Source organism: Gnatocerus cornutus, chromosome 5 (genome assembly GCF_029298725.1).
Source record: "Gnatocerus cornutus isolate USDA-ARS CGAHR chromosome 5, icGnaCorn1.1, whole genome shotgun sequence".
Taxonomy (NCBI): domain Eukaryota; kingdom Metazoa; phylum Arthropoda; class Insecta; order Coleoptera; family Tenebrionidae; genus Gnatocerus; species Gnatocerus cornutus.
Window position 1 is genome coordinate 8,315,199 of NC_142237.1, and position 25,491 is coordinate 8,340,689.

At 33.7% G+C, this 25,491-nt stretch overlaps 2 protein-coding genes across 2 annotated transcripts in view; one reads left to right on the forward strand and one right to left on the reverse strand.

Annotated features, from left to right (window-relative positions):
• The first annotated feature begins 8,043 nt into the window (after window positions 1-8,043).
• Window positions 8,044-9,958, forward strand: LOC148174109 (lysosomal acid glucosylceramidase-like). The gene is made up of 6 exons (XM_088035896.1): window positions 8,044-8,624; window positions 8,664-8,948; window positions 8,994-9,107; window positions 9,152-9,373; window positions 9,418-9,698; window positions 9,744-9,958. The coding sequence occupies exons 1-6, from the start codon at window positions 8,097-8,099 to the stop codon at window positions 9,841-9,843; spliced, it is 1,530 nt and encodes a 509-aa protein (XP_087892022.1). The 5' UTR covers window positions 8,044-8,096; the 3' UTR covers window positions 9,844-9,958.
• Window positions 9,959-22,245: 12,287 nt separating this feature from the next.
• The window catches only part of LOC148174110 (homeobox protein aristaless-like), a 54,763-nt gene continuing 51,517 nt past the window's right edge, over window positions 22,246-25,491 (reverse strand). The window contains exon 5 of the mRNA XM_088036254.1: window positions 22,246-23,139. Coding sequence (XP_087892380.1) covers window positions 22,624-23,139 — 516 coding nt within the window. The 3' untranslated portion in view covers window positions 22,246-22,623. The remainder of the gene's footprint in view (window positions 23,140-25,491) is intronic.

Genomic DNA, 25,491 nt, shown 5'->3' on the forward strand with positions numbered 1-25,491 from the left:
TTAATCAACTTACACCTGTCTAATAAGTGGAGGATTAAAGTTTGATGGAAGGTTTTAATATAGTCGTGTCGTGACACTTTTTACGGTTTTTAAATTATGGAAGCTTAATTTATGGATTAGGGTTAAAGGATTTGCAAGTTCATAAATTTTTATTTTGATTGTATCAGTTTTATTTAATTATGTGACTGGCAGCTAAAACTACGAATTTTAGTGAAGGATATCAGAAATTTTTGCTCTGTCTTCGAAATGTAAATTTCTAAAAATTTTATCTTGTACTTAAAAATTCTGAAATTTGGTGAAGGTAATACACGACTCAAAGATACTAATTTCTTCAAATTTCATAACTATAGCACTGAAATTACTAAAATTACGAATTTTAGTGAAGGATATCCAAAATTTTTACTTTGTTTTTAAAATATAAATTTCTAAAATTTGCCTTTCACTCAAAAATTCTGAAATTTAATGGATTTAATACACGACTCAAAAATAATAACTTCCCCAAATTTCATAGCTGTAGCACAAAAATTACCAAAATTACGAATGTTAGTAGAGAATATATGAAATTTTTGATTTGTTTTCAAATTATAAATTTCTAAAATCTGTGTCTTTTACTCAAAAATTTTGAAATTTGGTGGAATTAATATACGACTCAAAAATAGTAATTTCCCTAAATTTTATAGCTATAGCATTAAAATTACCAAAATTACGCATTTTAGTGAAAGATATATCCGAAATTTTGCTTTTTTTTTCAAAATATAAATTTCAAAAATTTGCGTCTTTTACTCAAAATTTCTGAAATTTGGTGGAGTTAATACACGGCTCAAAAATAGTAACTTTCCCAAATTTCATAGCTTTAGCACCAAAATTAGCAAAATTACGATTTTTAGTGGAGAGTAAGGGCCCAAGTTTGTTAAATTATTAAATTAAATTATGTTCTTTCTCTGCAATACTAGAAAATGCTGAAAGTAACATTTTCGTGGAAGGTTTAGTTATTTTTGCAAAACGAATTAAGTAATTAAGTTGAATTCATTCCTCGAAGCGTTTTTACTCAAATGGCTGATACTGTTGAATGCTTCTTTTAGTATTTTATTAGATTCGTTGTTAGAACAATATTCTCTTAATTCACTCTTACACTTGTAAAGCAATTTTCACAGTATTTCTTCCCATTCTTCTTTTTTTTATAATTTCGCGCGAATTAAGGTTGATGTCTCCGCCATGTAATGTACTATACCGTACGAAATTGCTTAAAAAAGGACCTTTCCCATTAAAAGCGTCCCGTAAAACACACCATACCGTCTTAAACGACATCCATTAAAGCAATTTAAGTTCAATTACGGTAGCGCAGAGGCATCAACATCTCTATCTCGTACAACAGGTACTCGAAAAATCTCACTTATTTGAAAAAAGCGCGTCTGGCCGTAATTGAACAAAATTTCATATGACTAATGAGAAAAACTAACCGTTTCAGCGTAGTCCAATTTAAAAAAATCTCCCCGTAATGTTTTAATAATATCAAAAAAGAGCAAATCGAAAAAATATTAGCAGCACTATGCCACCTTAAACGTAAAAACTCGACTGGAACAATTTGCGGTAATGGCATAATAGCAGTTGCAAGAAGTGCATAATGAATATTGGCATTGCAATTATGAAAATAGGGCCAATTTTGCCATGTTTTTGCACTTTGGTAATATTCATTTAAAAATTTTAATGAGTACTTTAACAATCTTCGACGGTGTAACCGGTGGTTTGGTGTTCCGGCCCCCTTAATCAGGGTAATTGAGTGTGTCGGACTATTAGTTTGAATTTCCCGCCGACGTCAAAACTGACGTTTCTAACTTCGAAAAATGAAAGATTTTAATCTTGTAATGAAGATAGCAGATAATGATAGTTTTGTTTTTGTAGAATAATCAGAAAATGTATTTACAGCGCGCAACGTAAATGGATCGTGGCTAAAGTGTGTAAACTGGTAATCATGCATAATGATTCTCATAATGTTGGAATCACTGTCAAACTCCAGCCGGCAGCTACACTGCAATTTCCAATCATAATTACCAAATTCTATTCTTGTGCCCTATTCCAACAAAGCGGACACTCATGCAGGGAATTTTCACAATTGCTGGTGGCACTACTGGTCTTATGACAATTACCGCCACATCCAACTGTTTAAATAGTTGACTGTGGTTCTTATAACTGTAGAATTTGTATAAACAAATTACTTGTCTTTGCCGCTTCGTTGCGTTTGTGTTTGGCGACTACTTCTAATTAGATCCATAATTACAATTGCTACTAATCGAAAATAATTGACTTTTTATTGTAATTCGAATGTCAAGACCCTAGAGGCGTATTATAGTTGCGGGAGCTGGTATAGTCATGCTTAGATTTCATTATGTCGATAATTCCACTCGTAACTAATGCAACCGTAATAATCTATAGAGAAAGTTCAAAACCATATGTGGATATCCTAATTTAACACTATAACACGACTAATTTATTCTTTACATAAAACGCGGCTCTTTACTCACTTACAATCTTTATTAACGAGTTTTCGCTTTAAAAGAGTCATTTCTTACGGAATCTTGCGATTTAATGGTTGTCAGAGGTGTATAAGAGGCACTGTTGCGAAAGAAGAATTTGATTACTGAGCCTATTTGGGAGGAAAAAAGACACTGAGAAAATTAGTTTGTTTAATATGTCGATGTTTAACACTTCTTGTTTTAGAAGAATTTTGATATTTTCTTTTGTGTTTTCCGAAAACATATACAGGATGTTCCAGATCTCGCGCCCCAGAGAGCAAGGGAGGGTGCCGACAGCAATTCAGATGGTAAATTTCAAAACAAAAATTGCTTAAGTTTAATAGTATTCGAGAACTGATAAAAAATTAACAACCAATCCCAAAAGCTTATTCGACAAATGGAGTAAATGGCCATCCCAATTTCCTAGGCAACGAGAGTCTAATGCTTAACTGACCAATGGATGATAGTATGTGTCCATAGCTACCAATTTTCAAAATTCTGTTTGGCTTCGGGATTGGCTACAGTTTTTTTGTCTTATCTCGGTTATTTTTTGAGTTAAAAAATTATGGTTTCAAAATTTTGGTTCAGAATTGTTGCCTCCATAAGCTCTTTCTCTCTGGGGCGCGAGTTCTGGGACATCCTGTATAGAGCTTGCAAATAATTCTTGCCGCTTGTGTTTTGACTTGTGTTTTGTCGCAATCGTGACAAAAATCGAAAGTTGTAGTTTTTCGGAAAAATTCATGACTAATAAAACTATGTCGAATTTCAAAGTTGAAAGTAAATTTTCTTCGGTCGATATATCGCTTACTTTTTGAACAAACTAGCGTTATTGGGACTCATTTTACGCAGAATTTTGCGCAGATTCCAAATCTTGGCTTGAAATTCACATCCGACAACAAATAACTGACTTATGACCGAACAAAATTTTGGATAGTTGATTTTTTTTCAAATTTTAAAAGCTTAATATTTCGGAAACTGATACAAATATTGAGAAACCGTTTGCGCCATCGTTTTTCTTGGTCATATTTCTTTAGAAAAAATTCTCAAGTGCCCCAAATTGGATGAAACCGATGAAATTTTCTCAATTTTTTGTATTTTGGCCAAAACTCGTAAACTTTTTGTCCAAGCGATCTCAAATTTGACCAGTTGATATATTTTCAGCTGCTCCTTTGATTGATATATAACTTTTTGCCTCGAAAATGTTTATTGAAAATCACTCCAAAAAGACCCCATGAAAACAGATTTTGGTCAATGTCTCGTTTATTTCTGAAGCAAAGAATAGTTATTTGTGCTCATTTAACGCAGAACTTTACGCGGAATCCGAAGCTGGGAGAATTTTTAACATAAGTCAACAAATAATTGAGTTATAACCGTTTGAATTTTTAGATAATCGCCAGAAGGCTTATTTTTGAAGGTTCGAAACAATTTGTGTTCAATATCTTGGAAACTACGACAGACGAAAAGAAACGAATTTTGCCATCGCTCTTTATGCGATTGTTTAGCGAAAAATGCGGTTTTATATTTTCCAAAAATCAAAAATTTGATTTAAAAAAAAAAAATTGACTAAAAGTATATCAAACTTCTACGGTCGATATCTTGTTTATTTTTGGGGCAAACTTGTGTTATTTGGGCTCATTTTACGCATATTTTGCGCAAAAAGTGAATTTTCAATAAACGGCCCATAAAATTGTTTTGAAAAGGCATATTTGCAATAAATAGAATAGTTTAGGCATAATCAAATTTAATTTGATAGTCGGATGAGCAGGAAAAAAATAAAATTCACGTATTATTTCTTTATGTTCAGCAATTGGCGAAATATCCTGTTGTATTTGGAATTTTCTTTCGTTTAATTTACGGTACAGCTGCTTTAATACGTAGCAGGAATTCATAATTGTTATCAATTTTCGAAGAGTGCTAATCATCTTCATCCGCAACATCTCCATAAAAACTGCAAAATCTACAATTTCAACTAATAATTAACAAGACCACCCCAGAAAATTATAGCAAAGGCCTGTTTAAATGAACCAATTAGGTTGCACACAACGTCTCTGCATGATGAATGACACGACAAACCACCGGAAGAAGAAAACATGAAACGAATACAGCCTCAAGAATCTTGAAAATTTGTAAGATGTCACTTTTATAGTGTACGAGTTTTGCTTCCCGCCCAAAAAATTAATCAAAAACCTCATTGAGAGAGGGGCAGTTAGTTAATTAATATGACGTTAGAACGGGCTCACGGGCGTCTTATATCCCGGGAATTGTTTTTCCCAGCTCAATCACGGCCTGACACGCCCACCGATGTTTAGTTTATCATGTAACAACATTAATTAAAGTCTTAAATAGGTATCTGTCTATTAAAATGCCAAAGTAACGCTCGTGCATATTTTGTAGTTTGGACTTGCATCGCTGGAAGCGGCACGCATGGTGCAGATGTCATTCAAGATCGTCCAGATGTCGCTGGAAGGGCTAGAAGCGATTTAATTACAATGCGCGTATTTAGAGTTATTATGCAAATCACCAGAATAATAAATTATGTAGCGAGGTATTAGCATCGGGAGGATCGTTCTTAATCCACTTAAAAAGATGTGTTTCTTCAACGGACGAAATTATTAATGGGGTTAATTAATGTTATAAATTTCAATTTGTGAAGGATTAACAAGCGTTAAATTAGTAAAACCATTGCCCTGACAGCGAATACAAAACTAGAAATTAATAATTACAGTTTCGTTCCGTAATTACGGACCAAGCGGAGAGATGATTATAGTTTACGATTTTCGAACTAATGACGTGACGAGGGGGCGACCTCTCCAATAAAATCGATTAGAGTTTGTTTCCGTAACTAATTTGAAATTTGTTTTTTCTAATTACCTCCCCTTTCAGGTACTTAAAAGGTCTTAAAACTGTGCAATTTAAACTTAGTTTCTAATAAAAGTTCGTACCCTGTAGGCTAAACCGCATTTCTCTTTATGTTAAACTTGGTGCTAAACTGAAATTAAATTTAATTAAAGGTTAAATAATCTAAAATATTCTAGTTTTCAAGCTGAGCGCGACATAATTTTGGCGAAAATATGTGAAGAAGCAACCAATTTTGGTGCGACGACCACAAATTAATCTCTCCACACGACATTTCACCAGGTGAAAAGCCTCATTCTTCGTAATCTGTGAAACATTGACATGATTAAAGAAACGCATAGCGGATTATAAAAAACGTATTTTATGGCTGCCACAAGCCCGGATGAATGAAATGTAGCCTTAAGGTCGTTCCGTTCCGAAATGAAATTTCTTTTCCTTAATTTGATAATTTGAAGTAGTATTGAATTAATTTCCGTCTACAATCCGCCCACAAGCAAATAAAAATCCCTGAAATATTTCTATTTAATTTCGCTAATTTATTGAAATAGCTTTCGTAATGTTGTTCGTATTCATCCGTGCTCAGACATAACGTCCTGTTATTACACCTAATGGTAAGTAGTTCCATAACTTTTCTTCATAAAAATTTATGAAATTCTACTACAAATTGTTTTAAATTTGAATACATTTAAGCAACGCGCCGTCGGTTCTTTATATTCGATGTAAAATTTTATCGTTCTTTCTGTTTCTTTTTGCATTTATTTTTCCTTGGATTCGCTTAATTTTACGACAATTCCTTCTAGTGGCCGTTGTAAATCATAAGAAGCAAAACCACTAAATCACGCGTTGGCGGTTTGTTTACCCTTTTAGACAAGTTTATAGGTTGCTTATGAATTACGGCACGTCTGCCATAACTTTGTTATATTTTTATTGCAACATAGTCTTTTCAAGACAGCGAAATGTGCTTTTCTCTTAATTAAAATTAATTAGCGGATTCGTGCAGGGCGTCATTTAAAACATTCGTTACTTTTGTAATGAGAAAAGAAGCCGTACTGGTTTTTTGCATTTATTTTAATTACTTTGGAAATTAAACGCACATAAATCATGACCGGCTAATGAAGAAAACCGGTGAATGCTTACAACTTTGAGAGGATCTCGGGCTTGATAATATATCGCGGTGTATCTTTCTAACTAGAACCGACAACCTCTAAAATTGCTTCAAATTGGTTTCGATTTTTGCGAAACATTTAGACGTCATTTGTGGAAATTATTATTATTTTAATTCGGAGGAAAGATAGTTATAAAACTGCTAAGACATTTTTGAACAGCTACGAAATAATATTAATTGCAGGAAGTATGTTAACACAGCTTGCAATAAGTATAAAACTGTTCGAATCATCATTTTTAAATCTTTTGGGATTTGCTTTTTTGACTGTTTTAAATTTTATTTCTATTTTTTCTTTTTTCTATCTTGGTGATAATTCTCCGTTATTTATCGTTATTTCCGTTTCTCTATAGGTATTATAAAAACTTTAAATGTACTTTCGTTTATTTTTAAATTCTTCTTTTTTTTTTCTGTAAATTCAAAATTATATTATTGTCAATAATTCTATTTCACAACAAAACTAACACATTTAGAGAGAGGAAAACAGAATTTCCAAAAAATTATTTGATTGCAAGGAGAAAATTCAGATTCTTAAATTTTTAAACTATTTGGTTTTAAGATTTTTAGATGACCTGGAAATAAAAATTTTAAATTTTTTAGATTAAAAGTTTGTATCGTCTTTAGATTTATCTGTGCTAAAATTGTTAGGTTCTTCTATAGTTTGTTAGGTTAAGTTCTAAAAGTTCTAAAATTTTCAGCATTTTTTGTATATTTTTAATTGCAATTTTTTTAGATTATTAGATAAATCAGAAATATTCCAACATTTTGAAGTTGTCATATTCTTAGTTTTTCAGACGCCAACTTCTCTCAGCTCCAGTCTCTCTTATCAGATTGAAATTTTTGAAGTTTTTACACTTGAACAGTTTTTTTAACTTTTCATTATCAGAGATTATTTGATTCTGCGTTTTTGTGGTTTGTACGTTTCCTAGATTTTTTTAATTTAAAATTTTGAAATTTGTGGATAAACGAAAACAAGACAAGAAATATCAATAACAGAAACACGATACATATTCCAGAACATAGAAAGATATTTAAACAAAAAAAATGAGCAAGCTGATTGTAACAGTGAGTTGCAGATTGTTCATGAAGGAATGTGCTGAATGCGAAGTTTTCTTATTTTTTCGATGTGATTAATATCACACACTTTTTTATTTCGTTTTTCTTCTTTATTTTCTGCTTCTGAACTGTCAACAATAACAATGAGATTGAGATTGAGATTTCATGATCTACATATCCTGAAATTTTATTCTGGTTGGGTTATTGTTATTGCCAAAAGAGTGTTGCTTTCCAAACACTTAATGGCAGTACCATTCCTGTTAATCAAATGTCAATCACACTGCAGAAGTGAAAACTTTGAGAAGATGAATATCTTAGTTTATTACAACTGTATTTATTAGTAGGTAATATCTTTTTACTTGTTATCCATTGCTACTCAATAAAATTAAACATAATCTTAATCTTCTTGAGATATTATTCGCATCCGACAAACACTTGTGATAAAAAATTTATCACCTATCACCTATCGTCAGCTGTTTTCATACTAAAACACAAGTTGATGCATCACCATGATGTGGCAACCAATGCTTATACTTTTGCTACTTCTGTTTAAAAACATACACAGTGAAAACCAAAAGTGTGTTGGCAGAGACTATGGCCATGGTAGCATCGTCTGTGTTTGCGACTCCACCAGCTGTGACACCATCTCACCGGTAGTAAAAGTGGAACCACCACAGTACCTTATTTACACGTCAAATCAAGCCGGTTTGCGCTTCGAAAAAAACATTGGTAACTTCACGGAGTCTAAAAGTGCCAATAAGGAGATTCGTATCAATCGTGAAGAACAGTACCAAACAATACTGGGTTGGGGAGGCGCGTTTACCGACGCCACAGGTATCAACATTGCTTCGCTAGATGAGGACCTCCAAGATGCTCTGCTACGGTCGTACTTTTGGGAAGGAGGAATTGAATACAGTTTGTGCCGAGTACCAATTGGTGGTACTGATTTTTCTACGCATGGTTACTCGTACGATGATGGAGATGAAGACCTTGAACTCAAGAATTTTGCTCTAGCTGAAGAAGACAAGAAGTATAAAGTTAGTACAAGCGAGAATTACACATTGACGTCTGTTTAGATCTCTTTTATTAAAGCGGCAAAGGATTTGAGTAAGTACAATGTTCAACTCTTTGCATCTGCGTGGACTGCCCCCAAATGGATGAAAACCAACGGAGAGTACGCAGGCTATGGTTTCTTGAAAGAAGAGATGTACCAAGCATGGGCAGATTACTTCGTCAAGTTTTTGAATGCGTACGAAAACGAAGGTGTGACATTTTGGGGTATTACGACCGGGAATGAACCCAACACAGTTTTGATGCCGGGGAACAAAATTAATATAGTCGGGTGGAACTCTACAGAATTGGTGAGTTAATCGTCACCATAGCAGTACCAACAGAGGTGGTTATAGGGAAGGTGGATCGCAGAAAATTTGGGCCCGACTATTCGAAATTCGAACTATTCCGACATTAAGATTATAGCTTATGACGATCAAAGAGTATTTCTACCAGGATTTCTCGACACAGTATGTACCATTTTTTTATAAAGAACCAAGTTAACACCCAAAAGACTTTAGCCAGCGATACTGCTAAAAACTACATCGATGGGATCGCCGTCCATTGGTACACAAACTTTTTTACACCTCCAAGTCTTTTAAATACCACCCACGACCACTTTCCTGACAAGTTCTTCCTTTCAACAGAAGCTTGCAATACTCCTGGAGTTCTTGAAGATGCGGTCGAACTAGGTTCATGGACACGTGGCGAATGGTACTCTAACGACATCATTGAAGTACGTACCAGCACCAAAGTTACTTTTCTGAACTTCAATCGTAGGGCTTAAACAATTGGCTCAGTGGTTGGATTGACTGGAATATGGTACTAGATCTCACAGGAGGTCCTACCTACATTGACAATTTCGTGGATTCACCCATCATTGTCAACGCTACAGCTGGAGAGTTTTATAAACAACCCATGTACTACCATTTGGGTCACTTTTCTAAGTTCGTACCACGAGAGTCCAAAAGAATCGGGACTTCGTCTATTTCTGATAAGAATGTGGTAGTTGTGGCGTTTGAAAGACCTGATAATGGTACCGTTATGGTTCTTCTTAACAAGTTAGTATGAATCTTTTGGTGATTGTGGCTTAAGTTGATTTGCAGGGGTGACGAAGTGGTACCGGTGAGTATAGTCGATGGTGATAGAGGTACCGCCGAGGTCGAACTCAGTGAACGATCAATAACTACTATTTTGTATTGGTAGTAAAAGAAGTACGACATTGGTACTACTTTAGTTTGCATGCTTCACCAATGAAAACAAATTATTTTGAGTTTATAGGTAATATTCTGTTTTAATGACTTTGTCTTTTGAAGCTTATTATTCAATTACAACTCTTCTTGCAAAATGACTGGTGTGTTTTTTAAGCTCAGTTCAGCCTAGAGGGTAATGCAGGTCCACAGCGGGTGTCCATAGGGCACAATTAGAACCGATCAGGCAATTAACAGACTGAAATGAGTAATGGCGCACCCTTTCCACGCCGCAAAGCCGCCTCCTTCGGTACCTTATTAAAGCGAATTATGTGAGAATCGCGTTTATGGCACAAGTATAAACAATGTAGCATTTAGTTGGAGAGATAAATGTAGAAGCACTTAACTATAATCTTAATGTTGATGGCGTATGCGGTTTTTCTTGTTTTATGAAAATTGATAATCAAAACTCGATTACGGGCGGTGTCTGGCCTCAGAACGATTCAATTTACCAAAGAAAGATTAAGAATAAAAATTCAATGTTTGCTTCGTACGTACGAAATAGTAAATAATAAATATTGCGTGTGACAGAGCGCGAGTGCAATAAAAGTGTCACTATTTTGCCACATAATCATTGAGTGTATTAGTTTATTCACAAAGAAGGTTGTTCCGCCCAACTGCTGGGGAGCAAGTGGCCGTTCCACTAATATATTGTCATATTATTGAAAAGATCCATATTTTAGCGTTATGAATGGCTAATGTCGGATAATCACAATCCATAAAATGTCTCTGCCTTGATCAACGGCTCTTAAAATCGCATTGATAATGACTTTATTATTTAAATCATTAAATCTTAATTTGCATTCTCAAAACAATAAATTAACATTCTAATGTCCACAACAAAATATCACAAGCGACTTCATTTCACGTGACTATTACGTTAATTAAGACAAGGGTGTGAGTTGCTAATGAAAGAGACACCCCCTGTAATGGTAACAAAAGGGGAAGCGGTGATAAATCTACTCAGTTCATATTTTTAAGAAGAGAAAGATGATCACATACTTAAAACTAAATAAAATCGTAAAAAGCTAATATAATTTACATAAGATATTCGCTCGGCGCCAGTTTCTAATAAACAATGCACTATATCTTTTTTCATGGACAGGACACCTATAAATTCATTCAAATCATTACATTTACTGTCAACATTAAAACAAATTTGTAAACAGACAGATCTGTCCGGTAAATAACATCCTAACCGACGGGCAGGGTGGCAAAGGCCCGAATTATCATAACTAGCTTGTTATAACGATCGACTATTTTTTATTTCCTTTACGTCACACAAATCACAGTGGCGCTATAACAATTGATCGTTAAAAAAGAAAAATTCAAATTAGATCAATTCGAGCCTTCCCTCCAGCAGCCATTAGTAGCGTTGTAGCTTCCCCTTCCGTCGCCATTAGAAAACAAAAGATTTCCCGCCGTCGCGACAGGGCCGCGTGCTAATTGTCCTGCCTCCCCTACTGCGGCCATTACCTTATCATATCTGATGACGTACACTTTGGGCTGGGTTTTTATGGCCGGAAAATCTGTAGGCCCACGTGCACCCTGCGACAACCAGCACCGTTTTATAATGGTCGTATAAAAATGAGATTTGTCGTAAATTACGATTCACAATAGGTGTGCGGTGGAAACAAAAGAGGATATCGTGCTGGGATCTACTCAAAATTTAATTTTGTTTATGCTTTCATAACTATAAAATGCGGGGTTGTATGACAGCTATTACATTTTATCGTAGGATTTGAGCATTTAACGTTTTTTTTTTCATTTTCTTGTGTTTGTTTAATGAAATTGGACTTGGAATTTATTAACATTAACACCAAAACGTTGATGTGGAGGATTACAGGTAATAGTCGTGCAATGAAATTTCGCTTCGTTATAACGCACAGACATAAATCTAATCGTGACGATGATGGTCTCGTCTTCGGGTTAATTTATTGGTCGTTTCAAATACAAAATTTAATTAGAAGTTTCAAACGTTGTATAGTTAATCAATAGAATTCGTAATAAACGAGTTATAGTTGTAAAAATGTCGGCAAGAATAGTGCCTGTCTCGGTTAGTTAGTGCGGTTTCATTAGCATCTGATAAATGGTGCCGCCGGAATTAGTGCAATTGTTCGATGGTGTGTTCGTTGTTTTCCGAAGACAAATGACTAACGTATTTTTTCATCTACAGAATCACTGTCAATTATGATGTATTAACACTGAATTCAATGCCGCTTATTAGATTTGTTGGTTTGGGTAATTAGGCTTTTGTTGCTCAGCTTCTGTGCTTTGCCGAAAGCCCTAAAATTTCTACTGTAATCACTAAAAATAGAATAGTAGTCAGGTATATAAAAGTGAAACAATATTCGAATTCGAAAATAATAAGAATATTGTCTTGACAAACAAAAAGTGCGAACTGGCTTTAAAGATGTGTGTAATTCGTTATTATAAAAGTAGCTTATAATGGCAGTAGGTTCAACTTCTTGAACTGAGAACTGTGACTCATTTTGCAGATAGGTAGGTATTATTAAATCTATGGAATTTTGAAATTGAGTTTACAAATCTAATATTTTCTGGATTTTTTTTAATTTTGTTATACATTTTTAATTTTGACACTGGTTTTATAAGTTTTATGGTTTATTAATTTATAGTTTGGGGACTGAAATACCGTGTTTATTTTTATAGAAAATAAAATAAGTAAAATGAGAAAAAAAAAGCAATTAAAGAGAACCAGAAAGTTACTTAAAATAATATTTTCAGTGTTCGAAACAAAATTGCAAAAGTCCCGCAAAACTAGAAATCAAAGTTTATAAATTTATTCTTTATTGCATGAGCTACCAATGCAATAAAAACACTTTTTTACAGGGTGTACTCGAATAAGTGCAAAAATTTTAATCCCAATATCAGACAACGCAGTTTTATTTTGTATAAATTTTGCATTTTTTGTTATTAAATATTTTGTGTTATTTACTTATTCTTTCTTTTGATTGTTTATATGTAATTTAATTTTTTTTTGTATCGTGTCAACTCAACCAAAAATTGTACCCAATGGTAAAAAGAAGCATAAATTCGCTGTGTAATTATTAGGAGAACAACGTTCATTATTATGATTTTTTCCTTTTACATAATATAAAGAGGAGAGTAGAGTCATTAGAAGCAGTGAATAATACAAATGGAAATAAGCTAAGCTTCACTAAGCTTTCTCGGTAGTGAAGAATTGTGGTGTTAATAAGTTATATCAATCAGCAATACCTGTTAACCTTAAATAAATTATTGCACATTTCTGTTTAATCAGGCTCTTTATAAAATTGATGTTTGTGTTTTTCATGTAAATGCCTTGGAAATAAATATTAATCAAAATTTTTCTCACTTTAGAGAAAATTCAACAACAAAATAAAATTTAAAAGGAAGACGAACTGTGTTTGTTTGAACAATATGGGTCATAAGATCTTTTTTCCTCACTTTTCCTTACATTTTTTGGTATAAGCAAGCCTGCAAGCTAGTTTATGAACTTTGTGATGACATTCTCCCGTTTTTCTAATTTCTAAGTTCTTATATGACTCAGCCTCTTAATAAATTAATTACTAACTTGTACCGTAAGTTCTTGAGAAATTGTTTTTAGTTCTCAATTATTTAGATTTCACAGCAGTTTACTGATTTTATTGCTGTCGGATAAGTACCTATAATTTCGTGCCTTTGGCTTTCCTGTCGTGAATTTTTCCTCTTATGACTGTTTTATTTTCATTGAACTTTAACAAAACTGAGTGCCAGTTTTTCTCATACCTTGTCTACGTTATTTTGCTTTCTATTTTTACTTTTGAAGGATGCAACAAATACCGTATGTGTACTTATAGCACACTAATTCTAATAATTATCTCTATAATTAATTAGCATATATTTATCTCCAATTTCCGTTGATTATAGCTTCTTAGTACGTCAGGTGTTAATCTTTCCAAACCGCCGAGAACAATTCCCATCATAACAATACGCTTAGATTATAATTAATTGTAGTAAATACCACCCTGTTAGTGTTCCTCATGAGCGAGCATCACTTACAATGCGATCATTTTTAAATGAGATCTACTAATTATCGTTATTTGTTAGCCGTCTACCTACTGGAGCTCAGATATTAATGGTCGTCTATTCACTGTTACTTTGACTGTTTTAACCCGAAATAAAGTCAAAAAGTAATCTGACGAAGACGAGACAAAGGTTCGTAATTAATGATAGCGAAAGAGGTAGACTCCATTTAGAAACTAATTAACCTTTAAATGGCATAATCATTATACAGATTCATTGAATGAGTATAAGAAGAAAAAACTTTTCGTATATATCAGGGGCTAATTGGGTTAAGGATGTAAATGATCGGTGTTTGCAAATTATACAGTGGCTGACTCGCTGAAAACAATTCTGAAACATATATCATCCGTGACACGACAAAGACCAAAATCGAATTATGGAAATGTGAGGTGGGAGAAAAGGTACAGTAAAAATTAAAGCTTAATTGTTTCAACAAATTGTGTGAGAACTATGTAAAGATTGAGCTTAATTGTTGAAAGTTAATTACACGTGTAATTTACTGGTGTTTTATTATTATTTGTGCTAATCTGAAATTGGGTCATGTCCAGTGTTTGAATCGTACTAAAGTCAGTAGTGGACATAGATGACAGGTGCAGTATAAGTTGAAATTCAATATTTTAGGGACTAATACGGGCATAATTCCTACCAGATGCCTAATTAGGCCTTTAAACTATGTGTTCAATTGTATTAGCATACAAGTGTGCATCCAATTTTTTATTATTGTAATATTCCAAGGTGTTATAAATTATGGGGGCATTCGCGAGAAGGGTTGAGGTCTTTTGAATTTCAGATTAACTTCTTTCGCAAAATTCTTTAGTTTATTATTATGTGTTTTTGATATCCACGCTGCAGGTCATTATTTCTAACAAGTATAAGTTTAGCAAACATTTTTTGAATTTCCACAACTATGTTTTAATTTATGCCAAATCGGTTTTTGGAAAGTCCATCTCCCGCGGACTGTTGCCGTTTGCGTGCCCAGCACGTCCAAGATCTCGAACGTTTAAAACCATTGGACAGTGAACAGCAGGTATCGTGCTAGTCCCGATGTTTTACACCTACAGAACAATAAAATCCACTTCAATAAAACTGGCAGAGTGACGATATAATAGCCTGGCATGACATAACCTACATAAAAGAGACTCGCCCGAAGAAATCCTCCACCTAATTGAGTGCCACGAGATCTTCCGAGATGTCCTGCTTACCACCCGCTATCCTTTATGGCGAATATTTATAAGTAGTATTTCATAATATACTACTTTTATAGATACAGGATAATTGAAAATGCCTTACACAGTTATAAAAGTCTGTATGCGGTAACGTTTTCAAAGAAATTAATGTTGTTGGCCAAGAGAAAACGAGTGTTTTGATCAGTTCCACTTAAGATGCAATTGTTTGCATAAATTTAAAGACCCCTCATTTTTTTAGGGTCAGTTAAAAAATGTTTATATTCGCACAAAGATCTTAAGTAGCTAAGTACTTAAAAGAAAATGACATTAAAACTTTTTATATCAAAATTTTCCCGTATCCCCTATCTCCAATCAAAGAATTTAAGGTCACTTATTTACGCCTGGTCAGTTTAAATATCGCAGAAAAACCTTTTCTGATATGTATTTATGCAAAAAAATGCCACTGTAGCAACCTGGTAACTAATAAATTGTAGCTCATGTGCATGTGGGTCTTGAACTACTACATGACACTTCAGATCAGTGGTTCAGAAGAGCAAAAATCCAAGCTGGTAATTATAGGAACAGTAGATTTTTACGTCTGTTTGCGAAAATAGGTCACACTAATTTCTAATATGAATGCTTTATTTATCTTTTATTTTGTTTTTTAAGTATATTTTGTAACTTTTTGTGTAAAAAAATCTACTGCAGAACTCCACCAGCATCGAAATTGAAATTATTTACGTTTAGAGACTCAAAAGAAGTAGATTAGGCTTGAAGACGAAAGTTGAGAGCGATGATAAAACTTTAAAAATTAATTGGCATTTTTCACAGATCGGTTAATTATTATCAAGCGATTTTAATTATTATTTTACTGGCCAGCGGGCTTTAGATATTAATTTTGATTATTTGTCACAATGTTTAAACTAATATTTTTTCATTAGTGGATTATTTGTTAGTTTATTTATTTACACTCCTAAAAAAACCGTTTTATTCATATCACAGAAGGCACATTTTTGACACTTTTTATTTTTGAATAATTTGTGCTTGAAATTGTGGATAAAACGCTATATTGTATTCTACGTCTCGCGTTTAAACATTCGTGTATAGATACAACATTGTCTAAAACACATAAATAATAATAAAAAAAAATAATATTTTTTTTAATCAGTGCTTTAAGAATTAGCACTATTTCAAGTGTTTCCGATGTTTTAAGAAACTCATCTTTAAAGCATTGTTTTTGAGTTGGTATTCCTGTCATTGTTTGCCAAAACTATGAAGTTTATCCAATAATAAACAATATTTTATGATACAATCGCGGAATTAAAATTTTAAAGATTAAATCAACTAATGGTTCAAAATTGTGAATTAAAAATTATAAATCTGTAAACAAGTAAACAGTCACATTGCAATTTTTAAAATGTTATAAAAGTGATGTTTATAATTTTAATTCCGTGATTGTAGTTGACACTTGAATGACGTTTTACCAACTTGACCGTTCTAGGAAAATATCCCTACATGAAAACTTCAAATTGTTATCCATGTTGATATTATAAAACTTGTATTTTAGTATACCTACCTACTATTACTACTAAACTGGTGAGTTAGTAGTCCGGTCAAATTAGACATTCGGGGTTACATAAATTCGCAACAAGCTGAATATTGGTACAATTGTTAAAAATACAATTATAAACAAACCCTGAAAGTTCCCCATCATTCCCGTGTATGTAAATTTTTTTTATTTAAGATCAACGGTCAAAAAAATGAGTTTTTCGGGATTTTCAGCAAAACGGTAAGTTTTGTAATAAAACTTAAGTTTTAAAAAGTGTTTTGTTTATGAGTGAAACTGAATTTACGCGTGATGACTGTGGATTGTCCAATGGAGGGTCATTGTTCGTAATAACTTCAGGTAACTTTTTCATTATTTTCGTTTCTAATTAAAATTTTAGTTGGGTCCACAAAGCGAGTCGGAAAAATTCATCTTACGAACCAATCGAGATAAAGATTAACTCTTTTGAGGACCCCATTTATTTCAAACAAATTAATTTTTTGCTATACGCAATTTTTGAAGTGTGTCCAGCCTTTAATATCAGTAATTAAAAGTGAAAGTTAAACAAATCTGATAAGAGCGAGCGTAAACGTTTTTTGTTCGAACTGTTTTTGCAGTCCTTGGGAAACAGTGGTTAAGTTTAGTTCCATAACCGTCAAATAACGGGTAATCGAGAGGGTTTTGTCCCATACAAATTTTGATTTTTTGCAGAATCATCTACAGCGGTATATTGCACTTTATTTGAGTCCATCCTTTATTGTTAACAAAATTGGATTGTGATTTAGAAAAGATTTAGAGAATTAGAGAAAAAAAAAGTATGTGCCTAAGTAAGACAGAAGAACGAATGAATGGTAAATTAGGAATTCAATATAAGAAGTGTTAAAAGAGTAAAATAAATAACCGAGTCAGTAAATCTAGGAAAGACGAAAATTATTACTGACGAATGTTTGCATAAATTAAAGTAAATAGAAAAGAAGAAAGAAAGAAGACGAAAACGAACAATAAATCAAGGAAACTGGAAAAATAAAAGATCGATGAGTGGAAACAGGACAAATTTCATTGGAGCAAAATCAAGGGAAAAAAAAACACTGAATAAGAACCAGATTTTATAAGTGCACTTTTCAAGTACAAATACTGCGAGAAAAACTGTTTTAAACTAAAAATAAATAAAAAAAAACGCTGATCTAAATTATTATACATAAATTATATTTTAACGTATAATTTTACATGATACTTATAGAAGCCGACTGCATGAATTCATTATTAGCTATATAAAATCATCATTATTTTTAGTAGACAGAAGTGCGTGCTCTACTTGTGACGTTCTTCAATGATTTATCAACACTTGTCTCTCTTCAGGTGGTACACTTCTACCAATAAATTTTTTTCTAGCCCACCCACGAAATCCTTATTGAATTAGGTGTTTTTTTTGTAATTGTTACGGTACAAAATTTTTCAAGATCAACCTTCAAATTCTGAAAATGGTATATTCATTATTTTTTTGGCGGTACTAAAATTCACAAGATAAGAGCGCCGCGATCAGCATTTAGATGAGGTAAAGCTCGCAGCCTACTATATTTCACTGGCTGTCAGAAGCGAACATGTACCTGGTGCTCCGGGATCGCCTTTAAGCAATTATCTAATTAAAATTAATGCCCGTTTAAAACCTGAACTCATCAGAACAGGCCCACGGACTAAATTAATCATGGAATAATCGAGTTGCCGGTGATGGATATTTTTAATTTAATAAATAATGAGAAATATATTAAGGTCTAGTTAACAGGTGTACAAAAAAGGCCGGGCGGAGGTTTCGGCTTAAACAATATTCTCCTTTCTAGGTCGTTTACGAGCTTGGAACATATTTCATAACTAATAACCTGATTGCTTATTATAGAGTAATACAGGTGATTTCTTTTTTTAATTAATTAATAATGCGTCTTGAAAATTACAACGTAATACTCGATACGAGCTGAAAAAAGCTTAATTACAAATTTGAAATATCATTAAGTTTTAATAAATATGCGATACGTATCTGTCTAACTATCTATTAACTACTATCAAACCCACTGGGGCCAACGCTTCACCACTGGGAGTTCCAAATCAGTCCTCATGGTGCCACAGTATTCCATTTACCCGTTTCGCTCCTGGTTCCGCGGTATTTATTCAGGATCAAACCTATTAAATTGAGTTCTATTTCCTGGACAAAAACTCCTCCGGGCATTTACATAGAAATTTTCCCATGCAGAATTTTTCTGCGTGTAATCCTTCTTTTACTACTGGTATTGCAGTAACTATTACCATTAATGCTATTAATATTTTTAATCTCTATCCAATTCGCTGTAGCATCGCGTTTACGGCCTCGAATGACGTGCCTTGAGCAGTCTCCGACTGCCCTGTAATCAGTCTGTCAGTGAGCCCCTCCCAGTCCGACCCTGATGAAATTAAATTACATGCATACCGTAATTACCGTCACGTCAAGACTACCGTCTTCCTCGCTCTTCCACGGATCAAATTCGGCGGAAAAAAAGACGACTTAAGGTTACGTGTCGCGAAAATTTTCGAAAATTTTATTAAAATACAATTTAAGTGTACAAGTTATATGTACCGCTACCGTCTGAGTTTCTGATTACTAAACCGCCACTTTGTGATCATAGATCGTAATTAGATTATTTATAATTTAACCCGGAGCGGTAGTTTTATCGAGCGGAACACTGGGACCCTTGAAGGACCGGAATAAATCACGCCGGTGTTAATTAAATACCGAGAGAAAGTCCTTGTGAGTAATTAAAGTTCGGCGTGACGGAATTGCGCAATTACGTGATAATTATTTCGGTTTTGTTGTGTCGGATTATAGAAATTAATCAAATTTTTGACGAGTCAATCAATGGATGTTGTGGAATTATTTTGCAATCATCTCTAATTTCTATAACACTAATTAATATTTTGAAATGTCTTTTGTTGAATTACAGGGCAGGGCTATTATAGACTGACGGCGATTTATTAGATGCAGGTGGAATTGCGTGAGATGATGGTAATTAGATGCTACATCCACCTGATTACCTGATTTGGTAATAATTGATTTTCATTGGTTTTTCAAACTCAATTAGTCTTGCTGACAATATTCATTGTCGTTTGATATGATGATGATGAATGGTCTCAACGACAACTTTTTACAAAAAGCGCTCATAAGGGCCATTAAAACTTTGCACTTCATTTTATAAATTATGTTACTTATTTATTACTTATTACTCTTATTAGGGACTGATTGATATTCAAGGTCAGATTTGGCGAGTATGACATAAATTTTCTTCGTTTTGACGAACAGATGCAATGGAGAATAGAGATAGGGGTTGTCTGAGCAGGTGAAAAGAACTTCTGATTTTATCATTTCATCGCTAGACAGCAGGATATTAAATGAAGCAATAAAATTTGCAAAAAAACAAACAGAAAATAATTATGAATTCATAGTGTCGATAATAGACGATATAAATTTATGCGGTTTAATATTAACATCGTGGTAAAGTGTTTCGACGCAGTTTTATTGAAAACATGGATCACGCTAAACTAAAATAGAAAAAAATAGTGTTAATTGAAAAATGATTATTTATTGTAATCTGCTGTAAAATTGGCAAAATAAAATCGATTAGAAAGCTAGTTTTGAATGATTTCCATTGATCTGACAATCCAATAATAGCAAATATCATATAAAATATTAAATAAATATACGTCATTTTTCCTGCAGAGATTTTACCGAGTTACAAAAGAGCATTTTTAGAAATCAGCAGGATTTGAAAGAGAAAAGTTAGATTTCTTTGGATACATGTCAATTTTGATTAATAGATGGTTCCACAAGCACAAGCATACCTCTCAAAGGACGATTGACATGTCTTTTTTTTCTGCTGAGTTGTAAAACTTGAATTTGTGTTCATGAGTTTGTGAAGATGTTTAACTAAAAGGATGAAGACAATAAAAATTATATACCTCCAGACATCAGAGAAGCAATAAGTATGCTTAATTTTCTTCCTGCAAAAAATACGAAATGACTTTTTCGATTATACTTCATTCGCCTTCGGCTCGTTCCGTAAACTTTCATCTCGTGAAAAATAATCAATTTTCTCACTCGTGCGACAATATACTATTTTCATAATACAGGTGTCCTAAAATTTACTGTAAGATAGAACCTAGTAATATAAACAATAATTGGTATCTATTTGGGAGTACAACGGCACATTTTCTTAACTTGAACAGAACAATGTGCGATATAAAAATAATCTCAGACTTCGACGAATTTGTCACCAGGAAGTGCAAGATTTCTGAGACAACCTGTATAATATCACATTTTATCTAAAACCTCTGTTTAGTTGCTACTACCTGTATTTAAAATTGCTTGCGTTTTTGTCATTGTAATGTCTGTACAGTAAGTAATAGGGTGCCTTAAATGAGTGAGTAAAAGACCACTTTATTAGTGCATTTTAGATAAACTGGTTTTAATTCTGCTTTTTATCTCTGTCTATTAGCATGTTCGCCTATTTAGCAGAAAAATCAAAGCAGTTTTTAATTACATTTGAGATTTTGTCGCTTGTAACTCAGCCGAATTTTTGAAAATGAAGAAGTACTTTATGCTGTCCAACGTTATACTTGTACATATTTAGAAAACGACTTACAGTTCTTCTGATTTTATTTTTAGTTTATAATTTTGCCTCTACAGATTGAATGAAAGAAAGTTTAGTTCAACTGAGTAGAAACTGTAGCCAAAAGGAAATGTGTTATAGTTATGGACATCCTGTCTACATAGGAACTAAAGCAAATCGTCTATAAATGACTGCAAAATTCCCGTATGTCATTAATTTTTACCTTTGCTAGAAAAGCCTTATTTTAATAACGCCCAGTAACATGAGGTAAGTGTAATTGGTTTGTAATGAGGAACTATAATACCGGATATTCAATTAATCCGAGATTCTTAAGTACTTATTAAAAGCTTGTAGCACAAAGTTGCATATGTACAAAAACGATTTACCCGGCAATCAATTTAAATGAAATATGATTTTTCTGGTTTTTGTCAAGTTAAATAAATTGCAGCTTGTCTAGTGTCTAGATACCCCGACATTAAGTTACTTAGTGATTTTCTAACATTATAAACATTATAACAAGATACTTACTACCTATAACAGTAGATACAATCGATATCAGGTCCGGACTGTATATTTATGATTAATTTATTTCGTAGCCCTCGAGGTTAAATTCTTTTGAAAGTGTGAAATTGCCCATAAGCTATTCTCTGCGGCGACGCCCCTGCATCGTGCAGAGGCGGATCTGCTCCCATAAAATAGTGCTCCCAATTAATATCCTGTTATCAAATGAGGATCAAGCTCACCAACATAACGAAGCGAGCACAACTATAATTACAAGCATTTATGATTTTAATTATTCTTATCTTGTATTAATATAATAACATGGTGGTAATGAGAAAATGTTATAACACACTGAATTATTGCGTACACTGCGAAATTGTTAATTAAAATTTATTTATCGAAGATTTTCTTTAATTAAACGGTGAAAGCAATGGAATAAAAGAACGAAACTCTTACAAAATATTTTATTGCTTTTTTTAAGTACGTACAACTTATACAATGGACGGATTCGTTACGTCATCTCACAATTAGATTTCAATAAATACTATCTACTTATTCAAAAATCTTATTCTTAACAATGCTAACTGTAATAACGTCACTTCAACATGTTTGGTTGTCCTGAAAGTTCGCAGCAATCACCCTAAAAATCGGTCCAGTTGCCCCCAAATCTCGCGCCCCAAAATTTATCACTTTTGTACGAACTTTCCAAACACTTATGAAATGACAAACTATTTACAAAAGTACGTATCAATAGGCCGGCTCTTTTAATACTCGACATAAAAAATGGCTCATCACTATTTACACCGGGCCAACTAACCCCCTTCACCTCAACTGATCAAATCACCATTTTGTCTTAACATCTCCAGTCGCATCTCGTGCTCCCTGGCCTTAAGCCTCAAAGACGCAATACTTGAGCTCCTCCTGTCCACGTCCGGAGGAGTGACAGCCGTTGAAGCTCCCGGCGACAACGGCGGCGAAGCCGTAAATTCCTGCGCTGGAAGCTTGGGTCTTTGCGCCGCCGAAATATTGGCCAATAACGTTTGGAAGGAGCTAGCCGACGGGTACAGACTCACCGACGGAGGGAGGAGACCGGGAGCTCCCCGGTGGTATCCAGGGGGAGACGGAAGATAACTAGGGAGAACATGAGGAGGGTAGCGGAAAGTTAAAGAGTCAAATGGTTTCCGCAAACCAAAGGGGAGATTGAAGGGGTTTGGTAGCGAGGGTGCAACTACCGGTGGGGCAGGGCCTCCACCCCCTGGGGAAAGATAAGGATTGTACGGGTGTCCTTGTGGGCCGACTTTTTCCTGCTTGCGCCATTTAGCGCGGCGGTTCTGGAACCAGACCTGGAAAAAAAGAAATAAATTAGTAAACTTTGCGGTTTGCAGATTATGTAATTTCTAATGTCTTAAAAACACAATGGTGGATTAGCAGTATCATCGCCGATAATTAGTATTTTTATAAAATTATATTGTGTAAACATGACGAAACTGACTTTGATTTATTTCTTTTACGTTTATTTTAATTATTGTTAGTTTTTAAGAGCCAATTATTTTGATAAAACAATTACCACCCATAAAACGTATGTAATTAGAATTTCTTTAAAAGTAAAACTTGTTTAAGTGAAGGAACAACGGGTACAAGAACTGATTATATTATTGGCTACTTTGCTATAATGTGTAATATTTATTACCATTAATTTACCGATAGACTACGTACTTTATTGACACTTTTTAATTTGGTATGCAAAAACACGAAATTAAATGTGTTATCTTCTTATATTAAAGATAAAAATAAATTATTACGCGCGTAATTACTTGGTTGACGAAAGTAGAACGCTCAAGTAGCTGTTTTGTTAAAGAAAACAGTGCCAACAAAAATTTCCAAAAATCTAAAATGCATTCACAAAACATAAAAGTTAAAGTTTGGTGAAAACAAAACATCCTAAACGTGACAGTTGGCGAGGGTGGTAACTAAATGGACAGTTGACGTTTCTGATGTCAAAAGTTCGATTTACCAAAAATCTAATTTGATTTTACTGTCTTGTGAATGAATATCAATGGTGTATTTTCCAAAAGTTTTTAGTAAGTAAACCTCATTTTTCCTGCAGAGATTTTTTATAAGTGCCAAATTATTAAAAATGCGGCTCTGTGATTGGACGATCAGAAGAGTGACACAGCACATGATTTTTGAATTCTCTGCAGGAAAAATGACGTATGGAATAGTTCGTTTCATGCCAAAATACCTATAAATTCCAACACAATTCATATTTGTCAAAGGCTGCTTGAGTTCTGTTTTTCAGAATCGGACTCAGCGTATTTTGGAAATTAGTGAGCTTTGTGAAAATACTGCAAGTAAAAGCTCAAAAGGAGATCCAGTATAAAGGCGTCTTATTTTTGTATAATTTTAATTGGCTCATTATTAAATACAGCCGTTAGTCCCTAATTGTGCCATAATCATCTTCGCCAAGCCATCCGATAACTCTTCATAAAATTCCATTAAAACCAACAAATAAGCGTATTGGCAGCATTTACCGGTAATTGCCGTGCACCTACAATAATTTAAGTGCATGTGTAAGAAAATTACAGGGTGAACAACCGCGCCTTCGGCAATTAATGTAAAATTCAAACTTAACGTATCAGCCAGGGAGCGGCCTAACATAATGGACATTATGAGTTCTTATATAAAATAATTGCGGTGGTCGTTCATTCATGAACAATTCGCGTAGGTAATAATTTAATAATAAATAATAACACGTTATAAAGAACCCGCATAAACACTTCACGCTCCACCTGGACATTTTAATAATTCGTTTCCTCCTAATTAACAAAAAGACGTGAAATTGAAAAAATACCTCTTAATTTGTCATCGGTTTAACCGAAAGTGGAAAATCACGTGATGCGCCCTCTAGTCAAAGGTTAACTGAACGTCGCATGTCAATGTCCAATCGACGTATTTCCAAGAACGACTAGCGTGAGTGAGATTCTTTACCCTGCTGTTTTTATAACACCCACCACCAATAAAGTAAATATAACGAGCGGCGTTACTCTGACGTTTTTTCAAATGTCTTCAGGTCTTTTTCCGAAAGAAAATCACCGGAGAGGATGGGTAACGAGCTTTTAATATGCTCCAATTTGGGGCTTTACAGCTACTGGAAGCAACTAGTTGCTGCTTAATTTACGATTATTATAGGAATTATTTTTAGCTGAGAAAACGGGTGGAAAAATCGGTGTAATTTATGACACGCCTTCTAGGATGTAGGTTTATTCAATTTTGTAATTTACATTTGAATATTATAATGACTTTGGGAGTAATAATGATAATGTAATTGCGGATTTACATTCTGCTGTTACTAGTGCTACATTAATTTCTGTTTATGTTTCTGTGTTAAAAACGGCGTGACTTAATTATTGCTATTAACTCAGCGTTGCGCAATTTCTTATTAAATGGAGAGGTATTACGAATTTATTACTCTTTAATCGTTTGATCTCGGTATTTTGATAGATATTTAACTTCCATGTTGGGACAAACACTACTTTCTTAAGCTTAGATTTATTTGCAGTAAGTAGGTATCCGTTAATTTGTCTAATTTCGAAAGAATAGACCTTTGAATAACTGGTGCTGACAATCAAAGTATACTGACGTTCAAAAGTCTTGCACTTTCCTCGTTATTGTATTCCATTTTAGAGAAAACTAAA